The sequence below is a fragment of the Aptenodytes patagonicus genome, chromosome Z (genome assembly GCF_965638725.1).
Source record: "Aptenodytes patagonicus chromosome Z, bAptPat1.pri.cur, whole genome shotgun sequence".
In the NCBI taxonomy this organism is placed as follows: Eukaryota; Metazoa; Chordata; class Aves; order Sphenisciformes; family Spheniscidae; genus Aptenodytes; species Aptenodytes patagonicus.
Window position 1 is genome coordinate 28,153,333 of NC_134982.1, and position 25,890 is coordinate 28,179,222.

The 25,890-nt window shown below is 39.8% G+C and overlaps 1 protein-coding gene across 3 annotated transcripts in view; it reads right to left on the bottom strand.

Annotated features, from left to right (window-relative positions):
* The window catches only part of SV2C (synaptic vesicle glycoprotein 2C), a 124,309-nt gene that overhangs the window by 87,466 nt on the left and 10,953 nt on the right, over positions 1–25,890 (bottom strand). For all 3 annotated transcript variants that reach the window (XM_076362022.1, XM_076362023.1, XM_076362024.1), the window contains one exon: positions 5,803–6,503. In XM_076362022.1, coding sequence (XP_076218137.1) covers positions 5,803–6,382 — 580 coding nt within the window. In that variant the 5' untranslated portion in view covers positions 6,383–6,503. The remainder of the gene's footprint in view (positions 1–5,802; positions 6,504–25,890) is intronic.

The window sequence follows — 25,890 nt, forward strand, 5'->3', positions numbered from 1 at the left end:
TTGCACGTGAAGGTGAGCACTTACAGGTCCCACGGGGGAACCAGTGAGGAGATAGATGGTCAGCAGTGGCATGGCATCCTGAACAGGTGTATCTGGGAAAGGCTAGCTTTGCCTAGCTTGGGGAAAAGAACGTTTCATTATTTCAGATGCAGAGACACTGAGGAAAGAAAAGGCCATAATTTAAATTTTATAGAAAAAAAAAATCTATAAAACTTAAGAACAACCTGCATGTGAAGACATAGAAACAAAGTTATGTCGAAAAGTACACCCAAATCAGGGCCCAGAGAATTAACCTAAAATCAGTCCAGTTCTGAGCTCCATGTAAAACCAAAGGGATAAGATGCAGGCAGGAAAAGAGTTAAAACAACATCTTCAGGCCTGAGCCTACAACCTGTCTCATGAAGGTACAGTCCTGCCTCATTGGTGCTAGAACCCAAGAGGTCAGCATGGATCCATATACACGCAGGAGTTCACAAGTTTGGCCTCAAGTTGCACCAGGGGAGGTTTAGATTGGGCATGAGGAAAAATGTCTTTACTGAAAGAGTGGTTAAACATTGGAACAGGCTGCCCAGGGAAGTGGTGGAGTCCCCATCCCTGGAGGGATTTCAAAGATGTGTAGATGTGGTGCTTAGGGACATGGTTTAGTGGGCATGGTGGTGTTGGGTTGACGGTTGGACTCGATGATCTTAGAGGTCTTTTCCAACCTTAATGATTCTATGATTCTATGGTTCTATGATTCACGCTTAGTGAGACATCACTATAATCTTGGAAGAGTTTAAACAAGTCAACCTCCTTATTTTTAATAAAAAAACTACTTGGAGATGAAAAAATACATTATTTTATTATTTAACTCAAAGGCAACAAGAAACTAGTTCATGATTTTGATCAGCACTTACATCATGTAACTTTATGGGCTCTGAAATGCTGCTGGTGATCAAACAACAGTAACTTCAAGCTCATACAAGGGTCAATAGGGAGGGAATTTGGGAAATTGTCCTGGTGCAAATAAATTAAAAAAATGCAAGAGAGGCTCTATGAATATTGTCAAATGTTTTTAATTAGCTCATGTTGCCTAGTAAACTCCCATGGCATGACGTATGAGAAATCAGTTTTTACAATGCAGTCAATGAGTGCTTTTTCAATGACAAATTAACATGTTCTTAGTGTGTTTCTTAATAGTCTAGAAAATTGCCTGGAAAATAAATATTGTGTATGTGTACCAATTCCACCTTATAACTCCTAGCACTGATCCCATGACTTTAGTATTCTAACAACATTAAAGCCCTCTGGATTATAGAATTATAATCATGAAAACAAATTATGCCTGTCTGGAAGATCCCAGTTAGGATGTAATTATGATGTGAAATCACAACAGCAAAGTAATAGAAATACATGGCTGTGAGGGCCTAGTTATGATTATATAAAAATTTTTCACTGAGCATTCACTGCCCTGATGAGTATTTTGTATCACTGGAATTATGGTTATGCTGTCTGCAAAGGCTGTATATCTACAGTGGTTATAAGCAAAATGTTAATCAGCATACTGACAGATTGCAGTTTATTATATATTCCTATTAGCAATGGGCAAGTAATATCATTTATGTGAAAATATTGATAAAACCACCACGTGTTGCAATGCCTTCACTTGGAAAGAAACTGCTTTATCTCTGTTCTTTCCTGCTTTTGTATGTTAATCTTTTAGCATAGAATTATTTGTTTGTTAATACCACAACACAGAGGGTAGTATTATGTTATTACAAAAGGAAGATATGGGGATAACCATTACAACTTTTGTATTTTAGGCATGAGAATACATTGCTTGCACACCCAAGCCTTCCAGAGCTGTTTCCTTAATTTTATCAGCAGGCATCTTTTATATATAAACACACATACATATCTATATCTATGAGGTATTTAACAGCTTCTGTACTGAATTTTAGTTAAACATTGATAGAGTCATTCCAATATATCTCAAGACCACATCATAAGAAGTCTAGTGACAGGGAAATCCTCAACCCTCTTTTTGACATGGGTCACACCTTAACAGGTGGCTGTGAATCCTCATGGCCACCTGCTATGGTGGGGACAATGCCCCCACTCCCAATTCCAGACACCTGCGTAATGCTTACTGCAACTGTTTAAATGAAACACTATTTTTGGAAAATATAATGTATTTGCCTCCAAATTTCAACTCTATATAGCAGGTGTAACAAAGAAAAAGCGTTACGGGCTTGTTCTCCACACTCATAACTTGACAATCAGAGAAGCCAGGAGTACTAAAGTGTTCAGAATGTCTTAATTATTAAAAGATCCATTTCCTAGTTTAACATTTTATAGAATCATAGAATCATAGAATCATTAAGGTTGGAAAAGACCTCTAAGACCATCGACCCAACACCACCATGCCCACTAAACTATGTCCCTAAGTGCCTCATCTACTCGTCTTTTAAATACTTCCAGGGATGGGGACTCAACCACTTCCCTGGGCAGCCTGTTCCAATGTTTAACCACTCTTTCAGTAAAGACATTTTTCCTCACGTCCAATCTAAACCTCCCCTGGCGCAACTTGAGGCCATTTCCTCTCGTCCTATCGCTTGTTGCTTGGGAGAAGAAACCAACACCCACCTCGCTACAACCTCCTTTCAGGTAGTTGTAGAGAGCAATGAGGTCTCCCCTCAGCCTCCTTTTCTCCAGGCTAAACAGTCCCAGTTCCCTCAGCCGCTCCTCATTAAGACTTGCTCTCCAGACCCCTCACCAGCCTCGTTGCCCTTCTCTGGACACACTCCAGCACCTCAACGTCCTTCTTGTAGTGAGGGGCCCAAAACTGAACACAGTATTCGAGGTGCGGCCTCACCAGTGCCGAGTACAGGGGCACGATCACTTCCCTACTCCTGCTGGCCACACTAGTTCTGATACAAGCCAGGATGCTCTTGGCCTTCTTGGCCTCCTGGGCACACTGCCGGCTCATGTTCAGCCGGCTGTCAACCAGCACCCCCAGGTCCTTTTCCGACAGGCAGCTTTCCAGCCACTCTTCCCCAAGCCTGCAGTGTTGCATGGGGTTGTTGTGACCCAAGTGCAGGACCCGACACTTGGCCTTGTTGAACCTCACACAACTGGCCTCGGCCCATCAATCCAGCCTGTCCAGGTCCCTCTGCAGAGCCTTCCTACCCTCAAGTAGATCCACACTCCCACCCACCTTGGTGTCATCTGCAAACTTACTGAGGGTGCACTCGATCCCCTCATCCAGATCATCGATAAAGATATTAAACAAGACCAGCCCCAAAACTGAGCCCTGGGGAACACCGCTCGTGACCGGCCGCCAACTGGATTGAACTCCATTCACCACAACTCTCTGGGCCCGGCTGTCCAGCCAGTTTTTGACCCAGCGCAGAGTACACCTGTCTAAGCCGTGAGCCGCCAGCTTCTCTAGGAGAATGCTGTGGGAGACGGTGTCAAAGGCTTTACTGAAGTCTAGGTAGACCACATCCACAGCCTTTCCCTCATCCACTAGGCGGATCACCTGGTCATAGAAGGAGATCAGGTTGGTCAAGCAGGACCTGCCTCTCATGAACCCATGCTGGCTGGGCCCGATCCTCTGGTTGTCCCACACATGCCTTGTGAGCGCCCTCAAGATGAAATGTAAGTGGAATTTAATGTAAGTGGAAGGAACTACACATGCAGATTAGTTAGCTACTGAATGTGTAAGCATCAGGAGGCTCTCTCTTAATGTTGCATAACCTTGTTCTTTTCCTTAACCCCATACAAACTAATTGCAGAGAGATTTGGTGGCTACCCTTATACTGTTATCATCTTGGAGAACAAAGACAACTTTGACCTTTCAATGTATTGGGAGGGTTCACATGGTAAAACAAACAAGGTTATCAGTAATTAAAAAATGGGGTTGAGATCCATCATTTTTGTTCCAACAATAAAGAGGACTTATAAAAATTGATTAGTAGAGTTTAAAGATGTTCTTAACTGCCAAGTACTGAGTAACAAAATCACATTAAAAGCAAGTTGGGCGTACAATGCTTTTATAAAATGTATTCTGTGTTATTATCTGCACTGACATGGTAACAGTTATCTAGAGACACCTTTTGGGGTTGTTTTGGATTCTCTTCTTTCTCTCTACTCCTTGAATTACTTCCAGAGCTCCAAAATGGCTATAAATAGACATGTTTATGCACCTTCTTTCTGCAAGAAGTAGATCTGAAAACTCACAAGTCCAAATATGTACAAATACGATGTTTGTAAATTTGTGTAAATAAGCAGTACCAAAGAGATTATATGCATGCAGCCTTTTTAACAATAAAAACTTAGATAATTTAATTTCTTTTATTAGAAGTTTAATCAATGCACTGTACAAATAGACAGAATAGTTCATGTCTAACAACAGATGATCAAATGGCAAAAATGCCTCAAAGGACCCAGCCATCTGAGAACTCAGCTCCCGTTTCTACTCATGATCCTCTGACACGGAGGGAGGCTTAGAGATATAAATGAGGGTGAATACAGTCCACTTTACTGAAACTTATAGAGCCAAACTTCTAGTAACGATATGTCAGGAATCCAACCTGTCATGGGCTTAATGGTCTACTGAGAAAGCTTCTGTGTTATTTAAATAGCACAAATAGCCTTGTGCTATTTAAAATTCTGAATCTAATTTTGATGCAGTTGGTATCTTAGGGTCCTCCTAATTGATAGTGAGCAAAGGAATAAAATCAGGAAACTGAGCTAAGTTAAAATGAGACTGTTGCAACAGAACCATGCATTGTAAAGATGCAGGGAACAAACAGTGCGTCTGCTAGAAGACAAAGGTTCCTAAATACTTTATAAGAAGCCCTCCTTTTCTGTAATAGCCTGGGTGGCCCAAGCCGCCTACCTACACACATATATGCCATTTTCTGCCACGTCCCAAGCCCCCATGCTCCTACCACCCTTCTTCCTCAGGGAACCATTTCTACACCCTTTCTTCACAGCCCTGCCCCATGAAAGCCTTGCTTTACCTGCTGTGCCCAGGCATGCCCAGGGAGGGCAAATATGGACCTGCTCGCAGCGCTGCTGCTCTCACTGGGTTACACAAGGCTGGCTTAGCCTGCCTATTTGCCACACCACATGAGGGAAGAGGCAACAGGATGAGACACAGCCCATCACCATCAACTGAACAGACACAAAAATCATATCCCATGCTCATCTTCAGCCATTTGTCCTGCTGACTTCTGTCCCTCCTGACTTAAAATAAACATTATACTTTTTGGATGGCTAGAGAACAGTCATTGGGATAAAAGGAGTAAAAGACAAAAGGAGGGAAAAGGCTAGACAGTGTTTTCCCTGGATTTCCTGCATTTCCCAGGCTGCATTCCACCTCACCCTTGGGAGGGCTGCCACACAGTATGACAATGTTGCTGGACAGTTGTATCATCTACTCTTTATTATGCCTGTATAAATCCAGCAGAACTCAAATACTCCAACTGTGGGTTTGTTTGTTTTTTAAAGGAGTTAATCTGGATGTCTACCCTTGTATATGAGAACAAAATGTATCCCTCTCTTAAGTTTTACTGTGCAGTCTTCCACTTTAGTGATTTATTTATACTTACTGACTGAAAAAGAAAACAATTTTCTAAAAAATAAAATTATAATCTTCATTAAATCCATATTAGCTATTAATGCACTTGTGGCTTGCTTATTTATATTCAATACAAACATATTTTTATATAAGTGTTGGTGTTGAAAAATACATATTTAGGCATACTGTAAGCAACACTTGTAATAGCACAAAGACAGAGCAAAGACTTTACTCACCAAGCCATCCTGATCCAGAATTGGGTATACACATATCTGTTTCAGCACTGGGCAACACAAATCCAACTACAAAAACTTCAATCCCATCAGCCATTAGGGCCATTCCCAACACAAAGAAGAGGGCCCACTGGAAACGACCATGGCCGCATTCTTGTATTATCAGTTCGTACTGCTGTGCTAGCTCTTCTTCATCAGCTTTCCTTTCTGTTTCCAGTTCATGACGATCCTTATATTCATCATGCATAGGCTGACCTAAGGCCACCATGCCATCCTTGCCCTGTCCCATGTTGGGGATTCCCTGATACTCCCCTTCATAAATTTCATCATCTTCATCATGACCTTCAGTTGCTTCACTTGATCCTTCATCATCATTAGCTTCTACACCATAATTTCCTCCTTGGACATAGTAATCATCATCATCTTCCTCATCCTGGAATCGGTTGTAGGACCTCTGGGTGTAGCCATCCTGAGCTTTGTCAACAGCTTTATTCACTTTTTTCACTGCTTGCCTCTTCACCTCTTTGGCAATATCTTTTGCCCCTTTCACTAATGAAGTCCTATCTTTGTATGTTTCCTCCATCTTGTATCAAAGAATTGCCGTTATGCTGCAGAGGGACCTGCTGAATACCGTTTAGAATATCTATTGCGTGTTGGACATCAGCAGAAAAAGCCCAAGTACATGTGAAACTGTAACCTTCAACCTGCAAAATATGAGGAAAAAGTTTATACTTTGCTCCATCTTAGTTGCTTCTTCACACTGATACAGTACCATACCAATCTTCATTTAAGCACTGGACACCACAGTTCAGGATTTCAAATATACAAACATGGATTTTCTTCAAAGATGCAAATATCCTGGGTTACAAGAAAAATACTCTGAAGAGAAATCTAACATAGATAGTGGTTTTCAGAATGAAATTTATTACACTCTAGTCTTCCTTCTAGATACCAGGTTTTATTCTAAAAGAAAACAAGCAATTCCATGCACCATACATCATACTGACTCTGTCTGCAGTGTCCTTCTCCATTTGAACACCCTGCTATGTAGTAAAAGGCCACAAATACTAGCTTTTCTCTCAATGAGTTACCATAAAATATCTGTCCTTTGTCCAGCCTCCCACATATACAAATCTTGTAGGGAGTTAAAATTCCTGAGATCTGTACCAGTCTCTCAAAGCTGACTGAACTTGGCCAATGCATTCACAGTGCATTCACACTGAGTCCTAGCAATATGTAGTCCCACCCTAAAAAAATCAGTACAAGGAGCTGGGTGGATGGAAGTGGTGGCACTTTCACACTTTGGAGATTTCCGATACCTAAATCATGGACAGACACATCCCTCTCTCTCCTGTCCATAGTGACAGTAGAGGCAGCCTGGAGCAACTGTATAGCACCAGCTAATTCACCCCAGAGTGTGTTAGTCCAGCATGAGCTCACACTAATCTAGCTGTGTGAAAGCACCAAAACATTTTGTCCCAGTCCCCCTCCCTGCTCCCCTACTGTACCTTTCCATCTCTTCCTTTATGCAGCCCCAGGATCACAAAGGCAGACAGAATGAGTCAAGAGCAGCTTGCTTATTTGACTGAAGACTAACCATTCACTTCTTTTCTGGGCAGTTTTCAGGCATATCAGCAAGGCAATTTGCTCATCACCCGTCTGCACGATCACTAGGGGTAGTAGAAAGAAATGGCAGCAGTGTGCAAGCAGAGGGAGGGAAGAAATGCAGGATCTTTCTCTGGCAACAGTCCATAGTTAGAACAGCTGAAATCAATTACAAAAGTGCACCATTACTCATGTGTCTAAAGCTAAGGTGGAGTGAATCTGAGCATTGCAACAGGATTGCAGAAGCCTCACCTCTGGGAGAAAGCAGGCTAAAATTTCTGTAGCAGTGCTTCCAAGAAAACACCACCTGCTTCCAGCTTGGGGAAAAGGTTATTTTTAACTATGAACATTTTAATGATTTATTTTCCAGTATAACCTCAGAAAAAGCTGCAGTAGCACAACTAAGGAGGCAGTGAGATGTAATGCGGGAGTAACAATAAATGGCTGGAAACTTCTGAAGCAAATCATATTCCCCTTGCTAAAGTAGTGTGAACTGTCCCCCGAGCTCCATGGGAGAAGATCAGAGTAGTGCTTTGAGAAGGTGTCCTTTACACATTCAGTTGTAAACACTGTCACCAGAAGTATATTCCAGACATCAATTTTAAGACTGACACTGTTCTGAGGGATAGGAAGAATTACAGACTGCATTAGTCAACTAAGGACATGATGTACTTCTGATAAAAGAAAACTAACCCTAAAATCACACAGACATGAAGGTAATACAATTTAAGAAGCTAAAAGATATTTCCCTAGCTTTTTTTATAATGACTATAGAAATTCACCTATAGTGGAGAATGTCTTTATTTTTAGTCCCTTCCTATAGATTAATTTCATACACTCTCAATGTTTCTCAGTGAAATCGGATGTGATGGCACCATTCAACTATTCAATGCAAACTGAAGCATTTACTGGAAGAGAAATGTAGCCTTAAAAAAGCCAGGATGTAATATTTATGACTGAAAACTGTAGCCTGATTTTAGGTACATGATGATTGTTCTAAGTAGGTCATCCTGGTGAATCTTTTATGCTAAAGCAGTTTCTCTAATTACAGCTTTTCAGTTTCCAAGGCACTCCTTAGAAGTTATTTTTTGTGTACTGAATTAGACATCTGATCCTTAGTGTTACCTGTGTGTGGCTGCAGTATCTACTAGCTGTTATTGGACAAGCAATGCATAAAAACATTCACTGGGTCTGCTGTAGCCTTCTACAAATACTTTCAAGAACTTCATGAACTCCTAACAGGTACACTTCTGAGGGTTAATGATTACAAACTGTGCCTGGATTTTGACCATTTTAGATTATTTTAGAGTGTGCATGTACTTTATTTAACCTAAATTCTGAACTCCTCTAATTCTTAGATTACTGGTTTTTTTTTTTTCCAGCCAGTACAGTCTTCTTTTAAGGATTTTTAGTTGTCAAATTCCATTTTACTGTAGGGTATGTCTATGGAGGGAAGACAGCAGGAGTTTAGGAATACTGAAAGAACATAAAGTCTAAATGCCAACACTGGCAAAACCGTGCTGTACACTCCTATAGTACACCTACCTCCTGAATTCAGCAGACTCTAAAACCACAAATTTGCAAAAGCAACTGAGCTTACACTGTAGTTTATGATAGATCAGGCATGTCAATAAGGAATTACACCTGTTCAAACTCATTAACAGCATAACTCTGCCAGCAAAAACCTGCACATAGACCAAGTCAAGTTTCTGAAAGATGTACTGAGCATGAAATCAGAAATTTCTCTTTATCTTGCCTAAGTTTCCAAGCAGCACACCTAGTTTGAACACTCTTCTTTTAAACAGCTTTGCTTTCTGAATGAACTGAAATCACTGCCTTAAGGGTGATAAGTACAAAGAGGAATTATTTACAGCCCATGCATGATAGCTCTCCACCCTGTTAATTATGTTGGACTGATTGACTACAAGTAAGTAACTGGAAAGTCTGAAAGAGTGAGGATTAATGACTACCTGAGTAGCATAAAGCAGCAAAAGCACAGATGAGAGTCTAGCCATACACTCTTGTTTGTGCCAAGTGTCTTACCCAACAAGCCTGCTGACTTTCACTAAACTAAACATCACATTCCTATTCAATTCCTTTAATTAAAAATAAATAATCCCAGGAAAATAGTGATTTTACCTGAAATAAAAATATTATTTCAAGAAACACCTACAAATTTTTTTTTCCAAAACACTCAAAGATCAGTGCACAAAAAAATCAAATTATTTGTTTGCTCTTATGTTTTTTTCCTAGTCTATTATATTATATTCACAAATTTCAGTATAGTTACCAATTTGTGCATATTGTGCTACATCTGAAATAAAGATCGGACATTACAAACTACATGAGTGAGGTCCCATGAAGTTGCAAATCTATGAGATGTCAGAAAACCCACTCCCACAAAGACTTACATCTTTGCTTAATGTAAGCCATGAGAAGACTCACTGAAGACTAACGACACATGATATTAACTATATGAATATCTTCAGATAATTGATTTTTCAGGGTAGACCTGGAAGTCACACTCAAAAGGAGCTATGGCATTTCAGATACACTTGGGGCCCTAAGGTAGCATCTTTCCTGCTTTTCCTTTGAATTTGTAATTCTTTTTCAAAGAAAATGAAAATACTAAAAAACATTTCTTATTTAAGTTGATGCCTTTTTAAATGCACATTTTGCCCAATATTTTGATTTTGGTTTGATTTCTGGTTTTCTACCTTCATTTTTTATTGTCAATGACCTTTGCATGGATACAAGTGTTTTGTTTCTTCTGAGTTTATCTGTTCCTCCAAGTTAGTCTTCATCTGAAGATACAATCTTCTGTTAGGTCATAACTACTTCCAATTATACTACTTTGATGTGTCAAATTATTTTATTTTGAGGTAAAATATGGGCACCTGAACTATGTAAACTCACAAACAGAAGATACTTCTTTCTTGCATGTGCTCTCAGTTATAGAAAAAAGGGTAAGAAAAAATAGAAAAGTATTATGCATTGCTGTCATGACAAAGAACAATGGTATTCAAATTTTACTAAAGTTCTCCAACAATTTTTACATGGTACAGTTCAAATAACACAAGGGATGCAATCCTACAAGTCACCACAGACCTGAGCCATATGCAGAGGTACAACTCATCCTTGAATTTACTGGGAAACCAGCAAACTTCCTCCCCATCTCTTCATGCACAAAACTGTTCTATAAGAGCTGTTCTTTTATTGTTCTAGGGTAGTACTTGCTTCAGTATGCCCCAATAAAGAATAGATACCTCAATAGAAGGTATTTATTTACAAAGGTTTCATATATATTCATTTATAGAGGTGTTTATTTATTTCTAATAAATAAGAGCTGGCACCAAAGCTGGTGAGAGTGGGATTCTTTTTGGGTAACATTAGTAGGTTAGAAGATAAGCTTCTATCATCTAAGCAAAATTTTTCTCTCACGTCGAGAGTCACACACCCAGTCTGCAACTTTTCTATCTTGGGCTGCAGTTGCCAAAGCTGTATAAATCACTGTAAGGCTGCAGTGCCACCAACAGTGGCAGTCCCCAACCCCCTCCCAGTTCAGATGGCATTCTCACCACTTGTCCTGTGCCAGCACTTTTCACTATTCATCCTCAGTGCGGCCACAAAACACATACACAAGATGAGCCGGGGAATTCATTAGTCTGGTACACATCAAAGATCATGAGCTCAGCAGAGACAGGGTTTTCATGGTACACTGCAATCTCTCCCTTCCCATTTTATTCCTTTCCTTCCTCATTAAACCAGCAGAGATAACTGTTTCTCTCTCTGCACTGTATGCTTTATCTGCCCAGCTTCTCTTAAACTGTTTAACTGATTTACCTAATTAGAATAAAATCAGAGGAATTACTTTTAACTTGTTTTTGCTTGAAATTTGACAACCTTTATAAGACAAAAAAAATGGGGACATTTTTGCCTGAAAGCATCTTCATTTTTTCCGTGTACATCAGCCATTAACAAAAAATACTCTCTTTAACTGCTTCTTAGGGCCTTAAAGTATCACCAAAACCAAGTAACTCTACTAATTCTTTTCTCACAGTGCTTTTGATCACAGGCCTAATTCTTCCTCACAGCTGGATGTATAAGCACAGAAACAAGATCTGCAAAAGCTCTGCTTAAAGCAGTACAACCCCAAAAAGCTAATGGCACAATGAAATCAGACCAAAGGCATATGTAAGACCGAAAATTAAAAACTCTGTCCAGTGAAAATCAGGAAGTCTTAACTGAAAGTCAGGAAATCCTAACTTACCATCTGCTTTTGCTTTAGCCAAGGGAGCCACAGTAGAAAATGATAGGTGCAAAGTTAGGAGGTGGGCCATTCTTCACTTTATGCTTCCACTATATTACTCCTCCCTGCATTACTTCTATGCTCTAAATATCTTTCAAAGAATATCCTGAAGGAGCGTGCTACAATACTGGTAAGTTTTACAAGCACCACCATCCTTTTAAACAGTGACATAGATATGTCTAATTCAGCTGGCCGTCATTAAATACACTCAGGCTTCTAAAACCCTCTGATCCACAGTTCCACCTAAGGTCACAATCTGGATTCTCTTATTAAGCTCTTTACATGCTTTCTTTCAACCTACAAAATAGCTTTATTACTGACAGCGTGGGAAGATGCTATCTACTCTCTGGTTGTAAATACTTACCAACCCATCTAATTCCTTAGAAGTAGATTCAACTCAATGCCCCCCCAACAGTAGGACTAGACAGTATTATAAAACTAAAATAGCCATATCTATTAATTAAATTATAGCAGCAAAACTGTAAAGACTCTACAGTGGAGTGATCCTTTCCTTTGAATTTTTTTTAATCAAAAGCTTACTTTTCTAGGAAAAGGTGATTGAACAAAAAATAGGACATACTTTGAAATTTCTTGTTATCTTTTACACAGTAAACTAACAACAGAGAATAGCACATACAAAGAAAATAACTTTATTAATAACTTTTTAAAAAATCTAATGCTAATTACTTGCTTTGCCTTATTGTACTTAAATACCAGAGTTTTAATTGCTTTTGTTGGTTTTGCAATCAGTCTGATCTCTATCTAGCTACTTGAACATGCTACTTGTTTTTACATGGCAAACACTGAAAAATTCATTCTCATTAAAGGCAAGGCAGGACCGTTGGAATGCTCTTCCAACATTGTGGTTTTAATTTGCACTTTGAACACTCTTCCATGCTTCCTGTGGACCTCTTGAATGAGTATTTCCAGGATCCGTGTTGAGTGGTGGTTACTAAAACGCATCAACTTGTTCAATAAGTATGGACAAGATTCAAGCAAGGAGAAATTTCAGCTAGACTGGATGACATAAACTGTCTCTTCAGTGAAAGTTAATGAGATTGCATACTGTACCCACACTACCTGCAATGACTACCCAAATCTTGGGGAAGTTGAAATGTCATTATTTTCAAAACTTTCATTTTAACTAAACATATTTAAACATATTTCTGCACTTCTCAGACTGTCACAGTAAAAAAAAAATTGTATTTCCCACTGGAGCTGAGAGCTATCCCCATTCTCATACCTACTTCTCTTGAAAATTCACTTTATTCATCAGGGCATGTGCATCCAATATGTTTTGTACTTTTCAGTTGTCAGAATCACAATGAAAACAGTTATCCTGCATTTCAATAGTGAGGGAATAGCACAAAGCAGGTGGACAAACAAGATTTCATTGCTCAACACTGTCAATCAAAAAAAGCCATACTAAAATCCCACCAGCCAGCACTTTATTTCTTGTATCTGCCATGGTTATGTTTGCTGTTGTACAGAAAGCAGACAAGAGTCTCCTCAGAAAGTAAAGGCCCACCAGCTGTCAAGAATGACTGAAGGTCAAAAGATGACAGAAAAATAATTCCCCTTTCAATGGAGAAGACAGATAGAAAACCTGGGGATAGATATGTAGAAAAATGTATTTTAAAAGTGCTGAGACTGAAGTGAAGTTCTAAGAACAATAGCCAAGGAGTCCTACCCTGGCAGAAAAATAATAAAATAATGCATTGTAGAAAGACTCCAGGGAATAAAATCTACAAATGCAACAGGACAAGCCTCAACCACTCAGGTAGCCATTTCTGGAATTACTCTGCACAAATCTGTGATGCACAGGTACTATGAAACAGCAACTGTACAAACACTAGACTGACAGATGCCACAGAACAGTGCTGGAGCTTAGGGAAAACACGGGAAGGTTGAAGGGCATTTTGTAGGGCAAGCTGTATTACAAGCTGGAATTAAGTGACTTTCCTTTCTTCCTGGAATAAAATATGCAAGCATTCTTTACATTTCAGGAGGAAATACAGGGTCACAGTCTCAGTTCCCACTGGGAAAAACTTTCTGAAAAGAATGAGCTTTCCGTGTTGCCAGCTTTCTGTGCCTGCAGAATTAGAGTCCCAAGACCCTTCTCAGTTCTGAGCTAATAATGTCTGCCAACTCCCTCCCTCTCTGCTGCTGGTTTATATTGGCCTCTTCATGGGGAATCAGCTGTTGCGGCCAATAAACCTTTGTAAGAGAGTAGTGGTTTCTTGGCATAATGTTAAAGGATACTTTAACACCCTGTTTTTTAACCCACGCTGCCTTCCAGACATTTTGCTATTCGCTCAAAGCACATACTCTTTCATTTTTATTTTTAACACCTGTTACTTTTTATTGTTTGTAACAGGGTATGAAAAGTTGGAAAACAAAATCCTTTTTTAGAATTCCTTAGTTGTTATTTCCTAAATATTTTATTTTGCTACAGTTTCAGCATGGCAACGGCTGAACTTGCTATTTCAATTTTATTTCTCTGTTTCACAAGCTTGGCGTCAGACTGATGCTAGTTCTGAGAATCCCAAGCACATGTTAACCTGTTCCTACTTCAGTGAAAGATGTTTTCATTGTCTCTCCCAAGCAAAATAGTGACAAAATATATATAGTGCTTTCTGTGACTGAAAACCCATTTCCTCATTGGCATTCAGCCAGCATCCTTGTCAAAATATCTTGTGAAAACAGATAAATAAAAACAAGAATGACATACAAAGCTTTTCTGGCGAGGGACTGCTTCAGCTGTGGGAATCTGAGAAGAAACCGAGCATTCATCAATTTGACCTAAACAGTGAAGGGAAAAAGGAGTAATTCCAGATGTATAGTAAAACAAAATGAGCCTGGGTGGAGAACATGAAATACATCAGTGAGTCTAGCTTAAAAAATATAATTTACGTATATATGTATAGATATACATATTTATTAATATATACATACAATTAATATATATTAATATATTATGTATACATATGCATATATATAATGAAATGCTTCACTATAAACAAATCATTAGTAACAACTAACTTTGGATGGGAAGAATTCACAAGTTCAATCAAAAAAGAAACACTTGTGCTTGGTGGCTATATTGGGTTTGCATGACAAGGTTTTGGTAGCAGAGGGGCTGCAGGAGTGGCTTCTGTGAGAAGCTGCTAGAAGCTTCCCCCATGTCTGATAGAGCCAGTTCCAGCCAGCTCCAAGATGGACCTGCTGCTGGCCAAGACTGAGCCCATCAGCAACGGTGGTAGAGCCTCTGTGATAACATATTTAAGAAGGGGGGAAAAACCTGCTGTGGAACAGCAGCCAGAAGAGAGGAGTGAGAATATGTGAGAGAAACAACTCTGCAGACACCAAGGTCAGTGAAGAAGGAGGGGGAGGAGGTGCTCCAGGTGCTGGCGCAGAGATTCCCCTGCAGCCCGTGGTGAAGACCATGGTGAGGCAGGTTGTTCCCTTGCAGCCCATGGAGGTTAACAGTGGAGCAGATATCCACCTGCAGCCCGTGGATGAACCCACACCAGAGCAGGTGGATGTGCCTAAAGGAGGCTGTGACGCTGTGGAGAGCCTGTGCTGGAGCAGGCTCCTGGCAGGACCTGGGACCCTGTAGAGAGGAGCCCACACTGGAGCAGGTTTGCTGGCAGGACCTGGGACCCCACAAGGGACCCATGCTGGAGCAGTCTGTTCCTGAAGGACTGCACCCCATGGAAAGGACCCACGCTGGAGCAGTTCGTGAAGAACTGCAACCCATGAGAAGGATTCATGTTGGAGCAGTTCATGGAGGACTGTCTCCTGTGGGAGGGATGCCATGCTGGAGCAGGGGAAGAGCATGAGGAGTCCTCCCTCCAAGAAGGAAAGAGTGGCAGAGCCAACATGTGATGGACTAACTGCAACCCCCATTCCCCATGTCCCTGTGCCACTTGGGGGGAGGAGGTAGAGAAATTGGGAGTGAAGTTGAGCCCAGGAAGAAGGGATGGGTAGGGGGAAGGTGTTTTAAAATTTAGTTTTTATTTCTCATTATCCTACTATGATTTGATTGGTAATAAATAAAATTAATTTCCCCAAGTTGAGTTTGTTTTGCCCATGATGGTAATCGCTGAGTGGTCTCCATGTCCTTATCTCGACGCACGAGCCTTTTGTTGTATTTTCTCTCCCATGTCCAGCTGAAAGGGGGGAGTGATAGAGTAGCTTTGGTGGGCACCTGATGTTCAGCCAGGGTCAACCCACCACAGTGGCACAGACCAGTTTGTTTGGAGTTTGTCATCCCACTAGTGCTAGAAAGCAATGAAGGAAATGAACAAACAAAGTATTCTCTGAAAACTATTTTAAGACAGTGGTGTATTATTGTTATATCACACTAAGCTGGTTACACCAAAATGCAAATTTAAGATGGGTAATGTATTCCCTGAATTAAATCAATATTTACATAGGTTAGATTTAAGTCACTGCATTAAGTCTGCAGAATGGACTGAGGGTCTAGGTGAATAACAGGCTGAACACGAACCTGCAGAGCGCCCTTTTCCCCATGACAGATGGGTCGTGTCCTGGCTTGCATTAGCAGGAGTGCTGCCCGCTGGCTGAAGGGAGTTTTTCCCCTCCACGTGTGTAGCCACACCTAGACCACATCCTATTTTGCCCCCCTCACCAGCATCACAGTCTAAAAAAGACAATGACAAACTGGAGAGGGAGAGGATCACCAGGGTGGTTAGAGGCCTGGTATGCATCATATACAAGGAGAAGGAGCTGTGTTTCCTCAGCCTCGAAAGGAGAAGGCTTAAGGAGGAATCTAACCACCATGTTGCATCATCTAATGAGGGATTATAAAGACAATGGGGTTGGGCTCTTTTCAGAGGTAAAGAACAAGAAGAAAAGAGGAAACAGCTGCAAGCTGCAGCAAGGGAAATTCCAGCCAGTTCTAAGGAAGAAATTCTTCACAGTGAGGCTGGAATGGCTGCACAGAGGAGCTCTGGGGTCCCCAGGCTTGGAGGTATTCAAAACTCAACTGGACAAGACTCTGAGCTACGTAAGTCTAAGTTTGAGACTAGATGACCTCCAGAGGTCCTTCCCCACCCAAATTATTCTATCATTCTAATACATACTTTTAAAAAAAATTCAGTTGTCCCGTATTAAATGAAGAGCTCACTTTTATAACTGAAAATTAAGTGTCAAGTGCTGAATATGACAGTGTACAAATATGTCTTTCACAGAGTAACTGAAAAGGTTCAGAATCCAGTCTGGAAAACTAGAGGGACAGTAAGGGACCCCTCAGCAGACTCTGGAGGACAGGTGGCATATACACACCCAAAGGTAACAAAGCCTAAATGGTTAGCTAAAACTGGTTAAACAACCATTGCCCATATGAAAAAAGGAAAACAGTCTTCTGTTTTCATACAAACTTGATCTTGGAGAAGCATTTGGCAAAGATGTCAGATCTGAACAGTGATTAAATATGGATCAGGTATTTGCACATCCCTGTCACATGCCATAAAAATGCCAACATCTTTATGATTTTGCTATAGTTCAAAAGGTCTGATCTCTAGTGATTTTGAAACGCAAAAAAAATGTCATTTTGGTGAATGTGCCTGCTATTTTTGCAAAAAAAGCAAAACGAGATGGCATATCGCCTTTATGTTTCTTGACGCAAATGAATTAGGTTATACAGGAAATATATAACAAATGCTTTAGACTATAAATGTTAAAAAGCACAAGAAGTTGCTTTTAGATGAGTACCTTAGATAAACTACACAGGAAGGGTATTTAATAATTTTCTCTTTCCTGCCTTGAAATAGTGGCAATTGAAGCACAGAAAAGTTAGGTCACTTGCCCAACTTAACATGGGCAGGTATCAAAATAGCTCTTAAAATTACTATTTGGTAATTTCAACACATTGTTCTTTGAATTGTAGATCATTTCTTCCTTCTGTTTTTCCATAAACTTGCCACCTATGAGACAAAACAACTCAAAACCCCAAAAATCAAAATAGAAAGCTGCCTACCTACAGAAGTAAAAGCTGTACATGTCAGGTACAGATCATTACACCGAATAAGGCAATAACAGAGTTGATAAGAAGTGTGCTTGCACATAAGAAGTAACAATGACTTTCAAAGTCTATGACATGGAAATTCATCAATATGGGAACTCAGCTATAATCAAGAATGACAGGAAGAATATTCATAGAGAGCTGTAAAAAAAACAGTCTGATAATATGCAGATAACAGGTACCCTGGCAAAGTATATTTTTGGTGCTTTCAAAATAGATTTATAAATAGTAGAAAAAAATTTCCTGTATATTTAAGTAGGAATTAAATTTAAAAGCTTTATATAGTTTTACTTTATTTTTCATTCTGAAGCAATCAAAAGTTGATGATCTGTCTTAAAACATCTTGGCATCTCATATAAAAGAGGAAGGAGGTTAATGAACAGATTACTGTATTTTAAAAGTAGCCTGCAAACGTAAATTCTTCTCAAACATTTTTGTACAAGTACAACCAAGACTGCTAGGTTCTTTCTTGCAAACAAAGTGGTTTGGTTTTATATCCACCTTAGCTTTTCTCTGTTATTCTTAAAAAACAGGGTACTTTCTAAATTATTTGGCTGAAAAAACTGTACTGTGTATATTCCAGATGATGTCCACCAATCTTTTCTATTTCATCCTGTTCCTTTAGGGTTTTCTTAGGACTGTTTTCTGCACTGTGCCAGATACAGTGTTTTTACTGGAAGACTGTGATCACAGTAACGTACCCCTCTGCTTCAGACATACCTTGGCTATTAAAGGTTATGGAACATGATACCCAATAGTTGTGCTGCATTAAAAAAATTGATTCTGCGCACTCATAAAGTCTTACCTCTCCCTAGGGGAAAATTAAACAGTTTCAGGTGGAAATTACTTTTTTCACAATTAAGGCTGACTCATTGTCTTCCAGGCCTTAACTGAGTAAGAAAGGAAATCATGAGCTCTCTAACCTCCCCAAATATAAATGTTGCTGCTAAAAATCCAATTGCATTTTTTTTAAAGCTGCACTGACTTACAATTGTACAAAATGTTTACATAATTTTATTCCACACTGGAAAACAAAGATTTCTTAAAGATTCCCATAAACTCAGGTTATAGCCATAGTCAAACTGCATCATTTGCTGACAACAGGTTTAATAAGGTCTCCTTAGTTTGTTAACCTGAATCGCACTATTATTGCAAGTCGCACAGCGCACATGTGCCTTAGCACATGCAGTTTTTCAGCAAGTGTAAGAAAACTCAACCCTAAAGTAAATAAATCCAAGTGGCTGCAGGTGTGTGGCTTCCATTAAATCACAATTTTAGTATTTCAGCAGCTTATACTTTATATCCCTACCTGGTTCACTAAACTTCGTAAACCTTTATTTTGTAGATTTGATAACGTAGGTGAGAAGGAAGCACAGAGACTAAAATAATGGACTGATGAACAGAGTCTCTACTGAAAATGCAGCAGTCCCTAGCTTTTCAGATGCTGCAACTTAGACCTTTGACAAAATGGGATTTCTTCGTATCTTGGAGTGCATTATGCAATCTAAGCACTACCTCATTGTGGCTTTCTTCCCTTGGGTAGAATACATAAAGGTGGAGAGCACAACTGAACAAACACAGTGCTCTGTCATTGAAAGCACAGAATAGGCAGCAAAATGAAGATAGAAGAGCTGGTGAACATTTTTTTCAATTTCAGTAAGCTTCCTGCAGCTTATTTTGAAAACAACCTACTTGCCAACCTGAAAAAATGTTCTGTTCCCTGTGTTTGACTCCGCACAGCAACAAGATGTGGTGAGCTTAAACATCTCAGAAATAAATTCTGCCGTATGAAACCATTTCTATTTTACTTTAAAGTAGAATGACACATACAGCCTTTTTTCTCAGTGTGTGCTTTATGGGCATGGACAATTCTCCAATTCACTGAGATCCTCAGTCTTCCCACTTATTCTTAGCCTAATTCTCAGTCTGGTTCTTAAAATGCTTGACACCCAACACTGGGGTTGACCATCTTCCTGCAGTTCCCTGCTTTGAAATTGTTTTTCCTTCTTCTCTTGGAGAGTTTTAATTGACTGTCAGGACCCCAAGTCCCTCAATAGGCCTTAATCACCCTGACCAGCCCCACCTGGGACCCCTCCCAGGCACTCACATCCTCTGCTGTGGACTCAGGTTCCCTTTAAGCTCAGACCTGGGCACCCCAACTCTTCCTGAGCTACACTGTAGGGTACGTGTCTCCTATCCCCTGCTGTTTCTGAATCTCAGACTGGATTTTCCTAACTGATCTTGGACATAACACTGCCTCACCTTGTCTGATGAGCACCAGACTGTTGATGGAAAACTATTGCTCTCACCATATCTGCACACCCTGCCTGGGGACCATGCTCCATCAGTGAAGGTGCTGCCCTGCCTGCACTGTGGTCCCCCTCAGCTCCTGCCTTCTCTTCCTTCCTGGAGCTCATGGTTGCTGCTCCCTGGCAGCTCTCACAAAGGCTGAAGCCTGAGCTTAAATAGAGCTCCTGGACCAGCAGGCAGAAGGTGCTTGTGTGAGGGGTCCACGTGAGGCTCATCAGGGCAAACAAGGTCTGTTGGGGCACTCAGTGTCCTCACAGAGACTGACAGTATGAGCCTGACTTGCAGACTACCCTTAGGACTGTGAAAGCTCACTAAAAACAGATAGTGAAACTACTGCCAGCAGGCTGAAATTCTCTACACATGGGTCCTTGCCTCCACTGGAAAATCTGAAGGCATCTCTAAACTCCAAAAGGTTGAAACTGCTTTATGCATACAGAATGGTATAGCCAAAACAGTAACGATTGTTGTGACCAAAACTACCATCTAGAATAGCTCCGGTAACAGCCAGAAAAAGAGACACATTGGAAAATGTGGCAATATTTTACATTAACAATCACGGATTATAGCTGTTATCAGAATGGCTAGTAGAAAGCTCACTTTTGGCATATATAGCAAGTCTAGTCTACAAACAGACGTTGGCTTAGTTCTCCTTTCTGGCAAGACGTGAGGAACACACACTGCATTTCAGCTGCCATACAACTGCCAGTTTTAGCATCAAGCCTCTGTTATCTGTCCGTGATCTCATTTTTCTTCTTTGCTACACAAAGCAGCAATACACTCTTCACAAGGGACACACTTGTGTACTGTGAAGCAATACACTTTTGCAAGGGACATTAAGGATGAACGTTTGGGACTGGATTAGAATTAAAGTGCTCACACTGAAGCCAGTGGGATTTGGAATGAACACGTACCACCTTTTATGGAGCGATTATCTTCAGCAGTTTACTAGGAGTGCATGCTAAAAACATGTAAGAAATAACCCAAAATTCTGCACAACTTTTAACATTAACTGGGATTATGAATTTATAGCAATTCATCATTTTTTATATCATGAGTAAGGATCATGCAAGGAGAAAAGCATCATTGAAAGAAACCCTTGAAAGGACAGAAGGCTGAAAGAATAGGATCTTTGCGATGCTGCTGCACTTGGGGGCCATGGGTTTGATTTCCTGTGCTGCCACTCAAATAGCATATTAGAAATATTATTAAAGCAGGATCTATTCTATCATCTATAAAGACAGGAGTAGGAGCAATTAGACATTTTCTGGAGGGGGTGGTGTCAAAAGTCTTAAGTTGGTTGAGTCTTAGGTTTGGAGCACACTAAGAAATACTGTTAACCTCATGGTTCTGAAGGGAGGACAACGTAATACTGCTGCCACTCAGCAGTATTGCTGAGACTGAATGAATTAATCCCTCTCCTTTCTAAATTCACCTTAAAAGGATTTTCATGAAAAAGAATTGTAATAAAAACATGGGAAAAAAAAGTAAAAATTATTCTTTACAGATTGAAAAATGAGCAATAATAGCTTAATAATGAAAAAATCCCTGCTTCTTATTGTATGTCTTCCTGCTAAAAGAAGTACTTGTTTTTAATAGCAATGTGGTCTGTAGCACGTAGGAGTTACATAGTCATATTAATGGTTTTCTTCCAACCTCCAAGGTTCAATACAATTTGAAAAATCAAACCATTAAGAGAGAGAGTACACAGCAGCCTTATTTAATTTTTCATGTTACCTCCATGTTTTAAAAGGCAGAATACTGGGCATGTTTAGAGCACTTAATGTGACAGTCAGGAAAGCAAAAAACATGTCAAGAATACCCGTTACAAAATAAAAAGTACCTGGTAATTTCCTGAAGTTTAACCTCAGACTGGCTTAATCCCTAAAAACGATACATTCCCCAAGAGGTAAGAATTACTGTAAGTTTTTCACCAACTTAGTTGTATCTTTGCTAGACTTAATAGCAACAGTGTTCTTGCTCTCTGACACTGCAAAGGTCAATAAGGTACCATCCCAGCCCGGCTGTGTTCTGAAGTAATTTCCCTTGAATTTCCGTCTTCAAATTGATTAATCATGATCCCTGTTTTGCACTTTGGCTCTTTATGGGTATTGCCCTTGAACAACACCAATCCTGGCTCTTCAGCAGGTAATCGAGTACAAAAGCCCGCACAGTGTTACCATGTTCACATGTCCTTTCTGTGTAACTAAAGACATTGCTAGTATTAGTGAATCAGGGAAGCAATGCCAAATCAATAATGTCCCCTGAATGCCACAGATAAGGTGGACCATCCCCTTATTGGCACCTCAATTACACACACTCACAAAGCACATTGAAGGACCACTATTCACACTTGGCAGGCTCCTCCAGTGGGTTCTCATTTACCCTCATGCTTGGGCAGCCAACTATTTAAATGTTCCACATTACTAATGGGCATTTACAAGCATTTCAATATTTTTCTCTTCAGGCTTGTCTTATTATTATCACTTTTCTTATTCAAAAGAAGCATTAAGACTCCCCTTACCCACCCACAAGTGGGGTCCTGGATGACTTGTATCTGTCCTGGTTTCAGCTGGGATAGAGTTAATTTTCTTCCTAGTAGCTGATATAGCGTTGTGTTTTGGATTTAACATGAGAATAATGTGATAACACACTGATGTTTTAATTGTTGCTAAGCAGTGTTTATACTAAGTCAAGGACTTTTCAGCTTCCCATACTCTGCAAACAAGGAGGTGCAGAAGAAGGGAGGGAACACAGACAGGACAGCTGACCCCAACTGGCCACAGGGATATTCCACACCATATGATGTCATGGTCAGCATATAAAGCTGGGGGAAGAAGAAGGAAGGGGGGGATGTATAAGAGTGATGGCATTTTGTCTTCCCAAGTAACCATTACGCATGATGGAGTCCTGCTTTCCTGGGGATGGCTGAACACCTGCCTGCCGATGGGAAGTAGTGAATGAATTCCTTGTTTTGCTTTGCTTGCGCGCACGGCTTTTGCTTTACCTATTAAACTGCCTTTATCTCAACTCACAAATTTTCTCACTTTTGCTCTTCCAATTCTCTCCCCCATCCTGCTGGGGAGGAATGAGCGAGCGGCTGTGTGGTGCTTAGTTGCTGGCTGGGGTTAAACCATGACTGTCCTTTTTGGCACCCAGCATGGGGCTCAAAGGGTTAGAGATAAAAAAGGAGGTTTTTTAACAATTTAAAGGTATTTCCATTACTGGAAATCTCCACCCCTGGTCCCCTTGGGCCAGGTTATAGGGTTTAACATATCAGGAATCCCTTGTCGCTAGCTCATAATATTTTTGATTCAAGGACAGAAAATGATCTGTACACCACCACCAGCACCAGTTGACTAATGAGGGAAATTGGTGTTATGCTCCAAGCAGGTCTCTTGCCTATTCTGTGGCTGGGGGAATCTGAAGAGAGTATAAGAAGAAACAACTCACTTGTGTGTGTGTAGAGGCATAGCTCCAAAGTAGGCAAAATAAACAACAAATTAATTCCCAGTAAAACACAGCAGCCAAGCTCTAAAAGTAATTTTCCTTTTCTAGAAAAAAAAAAAAAAAAAGAGAAAAACCATCAGATGTCATAAATGTTTAAATTTAATAAGCAAAGCGATTTTAGAAAAGAAATTCTTGGTTCATCAGCCAATTAGTTCTCGCTCATAGCTTACAATTAGGTTTTTAAAAGCATCACATTGTGGTGGCCTCAGGATATACATCACATTGATTAAGTGCTTAGTTCCTTGAATGTGTATGTATCAGCTTTCATTGAAAATAGTTTTGCAGATTGTATAGCTGATGCAATGTTCAGTGCTTGCACCCCTAGAGCAAGAGACATTCCTGTTAAGGAAAAGCAGTTTTTAATTTAATCTAAAATTTCACAGGATTTTGAATCAGTATATCTTTTCTGTCCACTGCATGCGCTCTTCCTCTCCTGACCTCTCCACAGCTTTCAGTGGTGTAGTTCACATGCACAGTATATAACCCTTGCATTCTATGCTGTTACAGCACTGTTAAACCAGCAGGTAACAGGTTTTCTTAATTGTATTTTTAACACTTACTTGGATCTTTTTAAAAACCTCTACAGAGCCCTTATGAAGTACAGCAACAGTTCCCTTTGTATCAACCCTATTCCAGTTACGCCATACACTTTCTCAGAAAGTTTTATTGAATTAAAATAGCTTCCTAATTAAAAATGTACATTACTAGAATATTAAAGACCAAAGGCATGACAGAATTATTACTTCCACTGTTTTAAAATATTAAATATTATTGAATTTAATATTTTAACAAAAGCCATAATCTAAAGAAAATTGCTGGCATAGAGTTCAGCCAACAACAGGATACTTCTGCTCACAGAAATTAGTTTTCCCAGCCACAGGAGTTGAGGAAGACAGTGTAGTGGAACCTGAGCTCACTCCTGTTACTAGATATTGAAATACTGACCTACATAAGAGCTTCCATTTATTTCACGTATAAGAGGTACAATATAAAACAATTTCTCCCAACTAGGAAAAAATACATTTTTACCCAATAACCAGAAATAAAATGTACACCAAAGTACATTACACACGTAATAAAGATCATCAACATTTGAATGAAAACGTTTTAATTGGTAATTCAGTTCCGTTTCCTACCTGTCTCCTGGCAGGGACTTACACTGTCAACACTTATTTGCCACCAGATTTCTACTTTATTAGCCAAGTGGTCTTATTCTGCAAGATCTTATGCCCTTGAGTAAAATAATTCATATAAACAACCCTATTGCAATAAATTAGATTATATATATAAAAATATTTGTAAGAACAGCAAGGTATTCCTCTACCCTCCTCTGGGATAAGAGCTAAGTGCACAAACTACAAGAAAGCACTCCTGTAAATAACCCAGCCTCAGGGGAGGGCAATGCAGGGGGAACAATCTCCACTAGATGTGTTTTAGGAATTACATTTCTGTGTTTTGAATTGTCACAACCTGCTTCTGTACAACATTGGCCATAGAGCTAGTAAAAGTGAATATTGGTGAAAATGAAATAGTGCATCTGACTGCATTATTTTTAAGATAAACCATATGAGAAAATCTCAAGGAAAATATGCCAAAGCTCTTGTGCCCCTACAACTCAGCAGCCCAGCGTGCAAAAACCCTTACGCATTTCCAAGAAAAGGAAAGAATTAACTATGCCTGTTAGATGTGAACTTGGATACTGCAGGTAAACTTTGTATCTCATGAGCAAGCACTAGCACAAAACAGCTTAGACTGGTAAAAAAAGCCCTACAGTCTCTGTGTTTTCTGATCCCATGCAAGGAGATTTATTCAACATATTTTATTATTTCAGCCTTAGAATAACTGTATTTAACTATGAAGTGCAGTAACTTTTACTCAAATCCTCTCTATGTACTCAAAACTACAGTTCCCTAGGAAAAGAAAAGTGGCTGGAAAGTCGAATCATGGCCAGCTATGAGCTGATGCTATGAGCTACTGCACCTCCATAAATAAATAGAGAATGAAATGATTCAGCAGTTCTACAATTTGGTCCTTTAAGAATAGACACAAATAGTCTTGCTTATCAGCTAAACCAAATTTTTGATCAAGGTAATTGTCTTGATTTTTCCTCTCAGTCTGTGCCAGTACAAGGATTTCTAGCCAAATAAGAGAGATTTTACAGAATACAGTTTAACAAGACAGAGTATTTTGCTGTTAGTAATCAAATTTCCTCTCAGATCATAAATTCTTCACTCCTAGATGTACAGCTTCTGAATTTGTAAGCAATTGTAAAAAGAGGCCCTGATCTTGACCAGATACTGTTCTGACATGA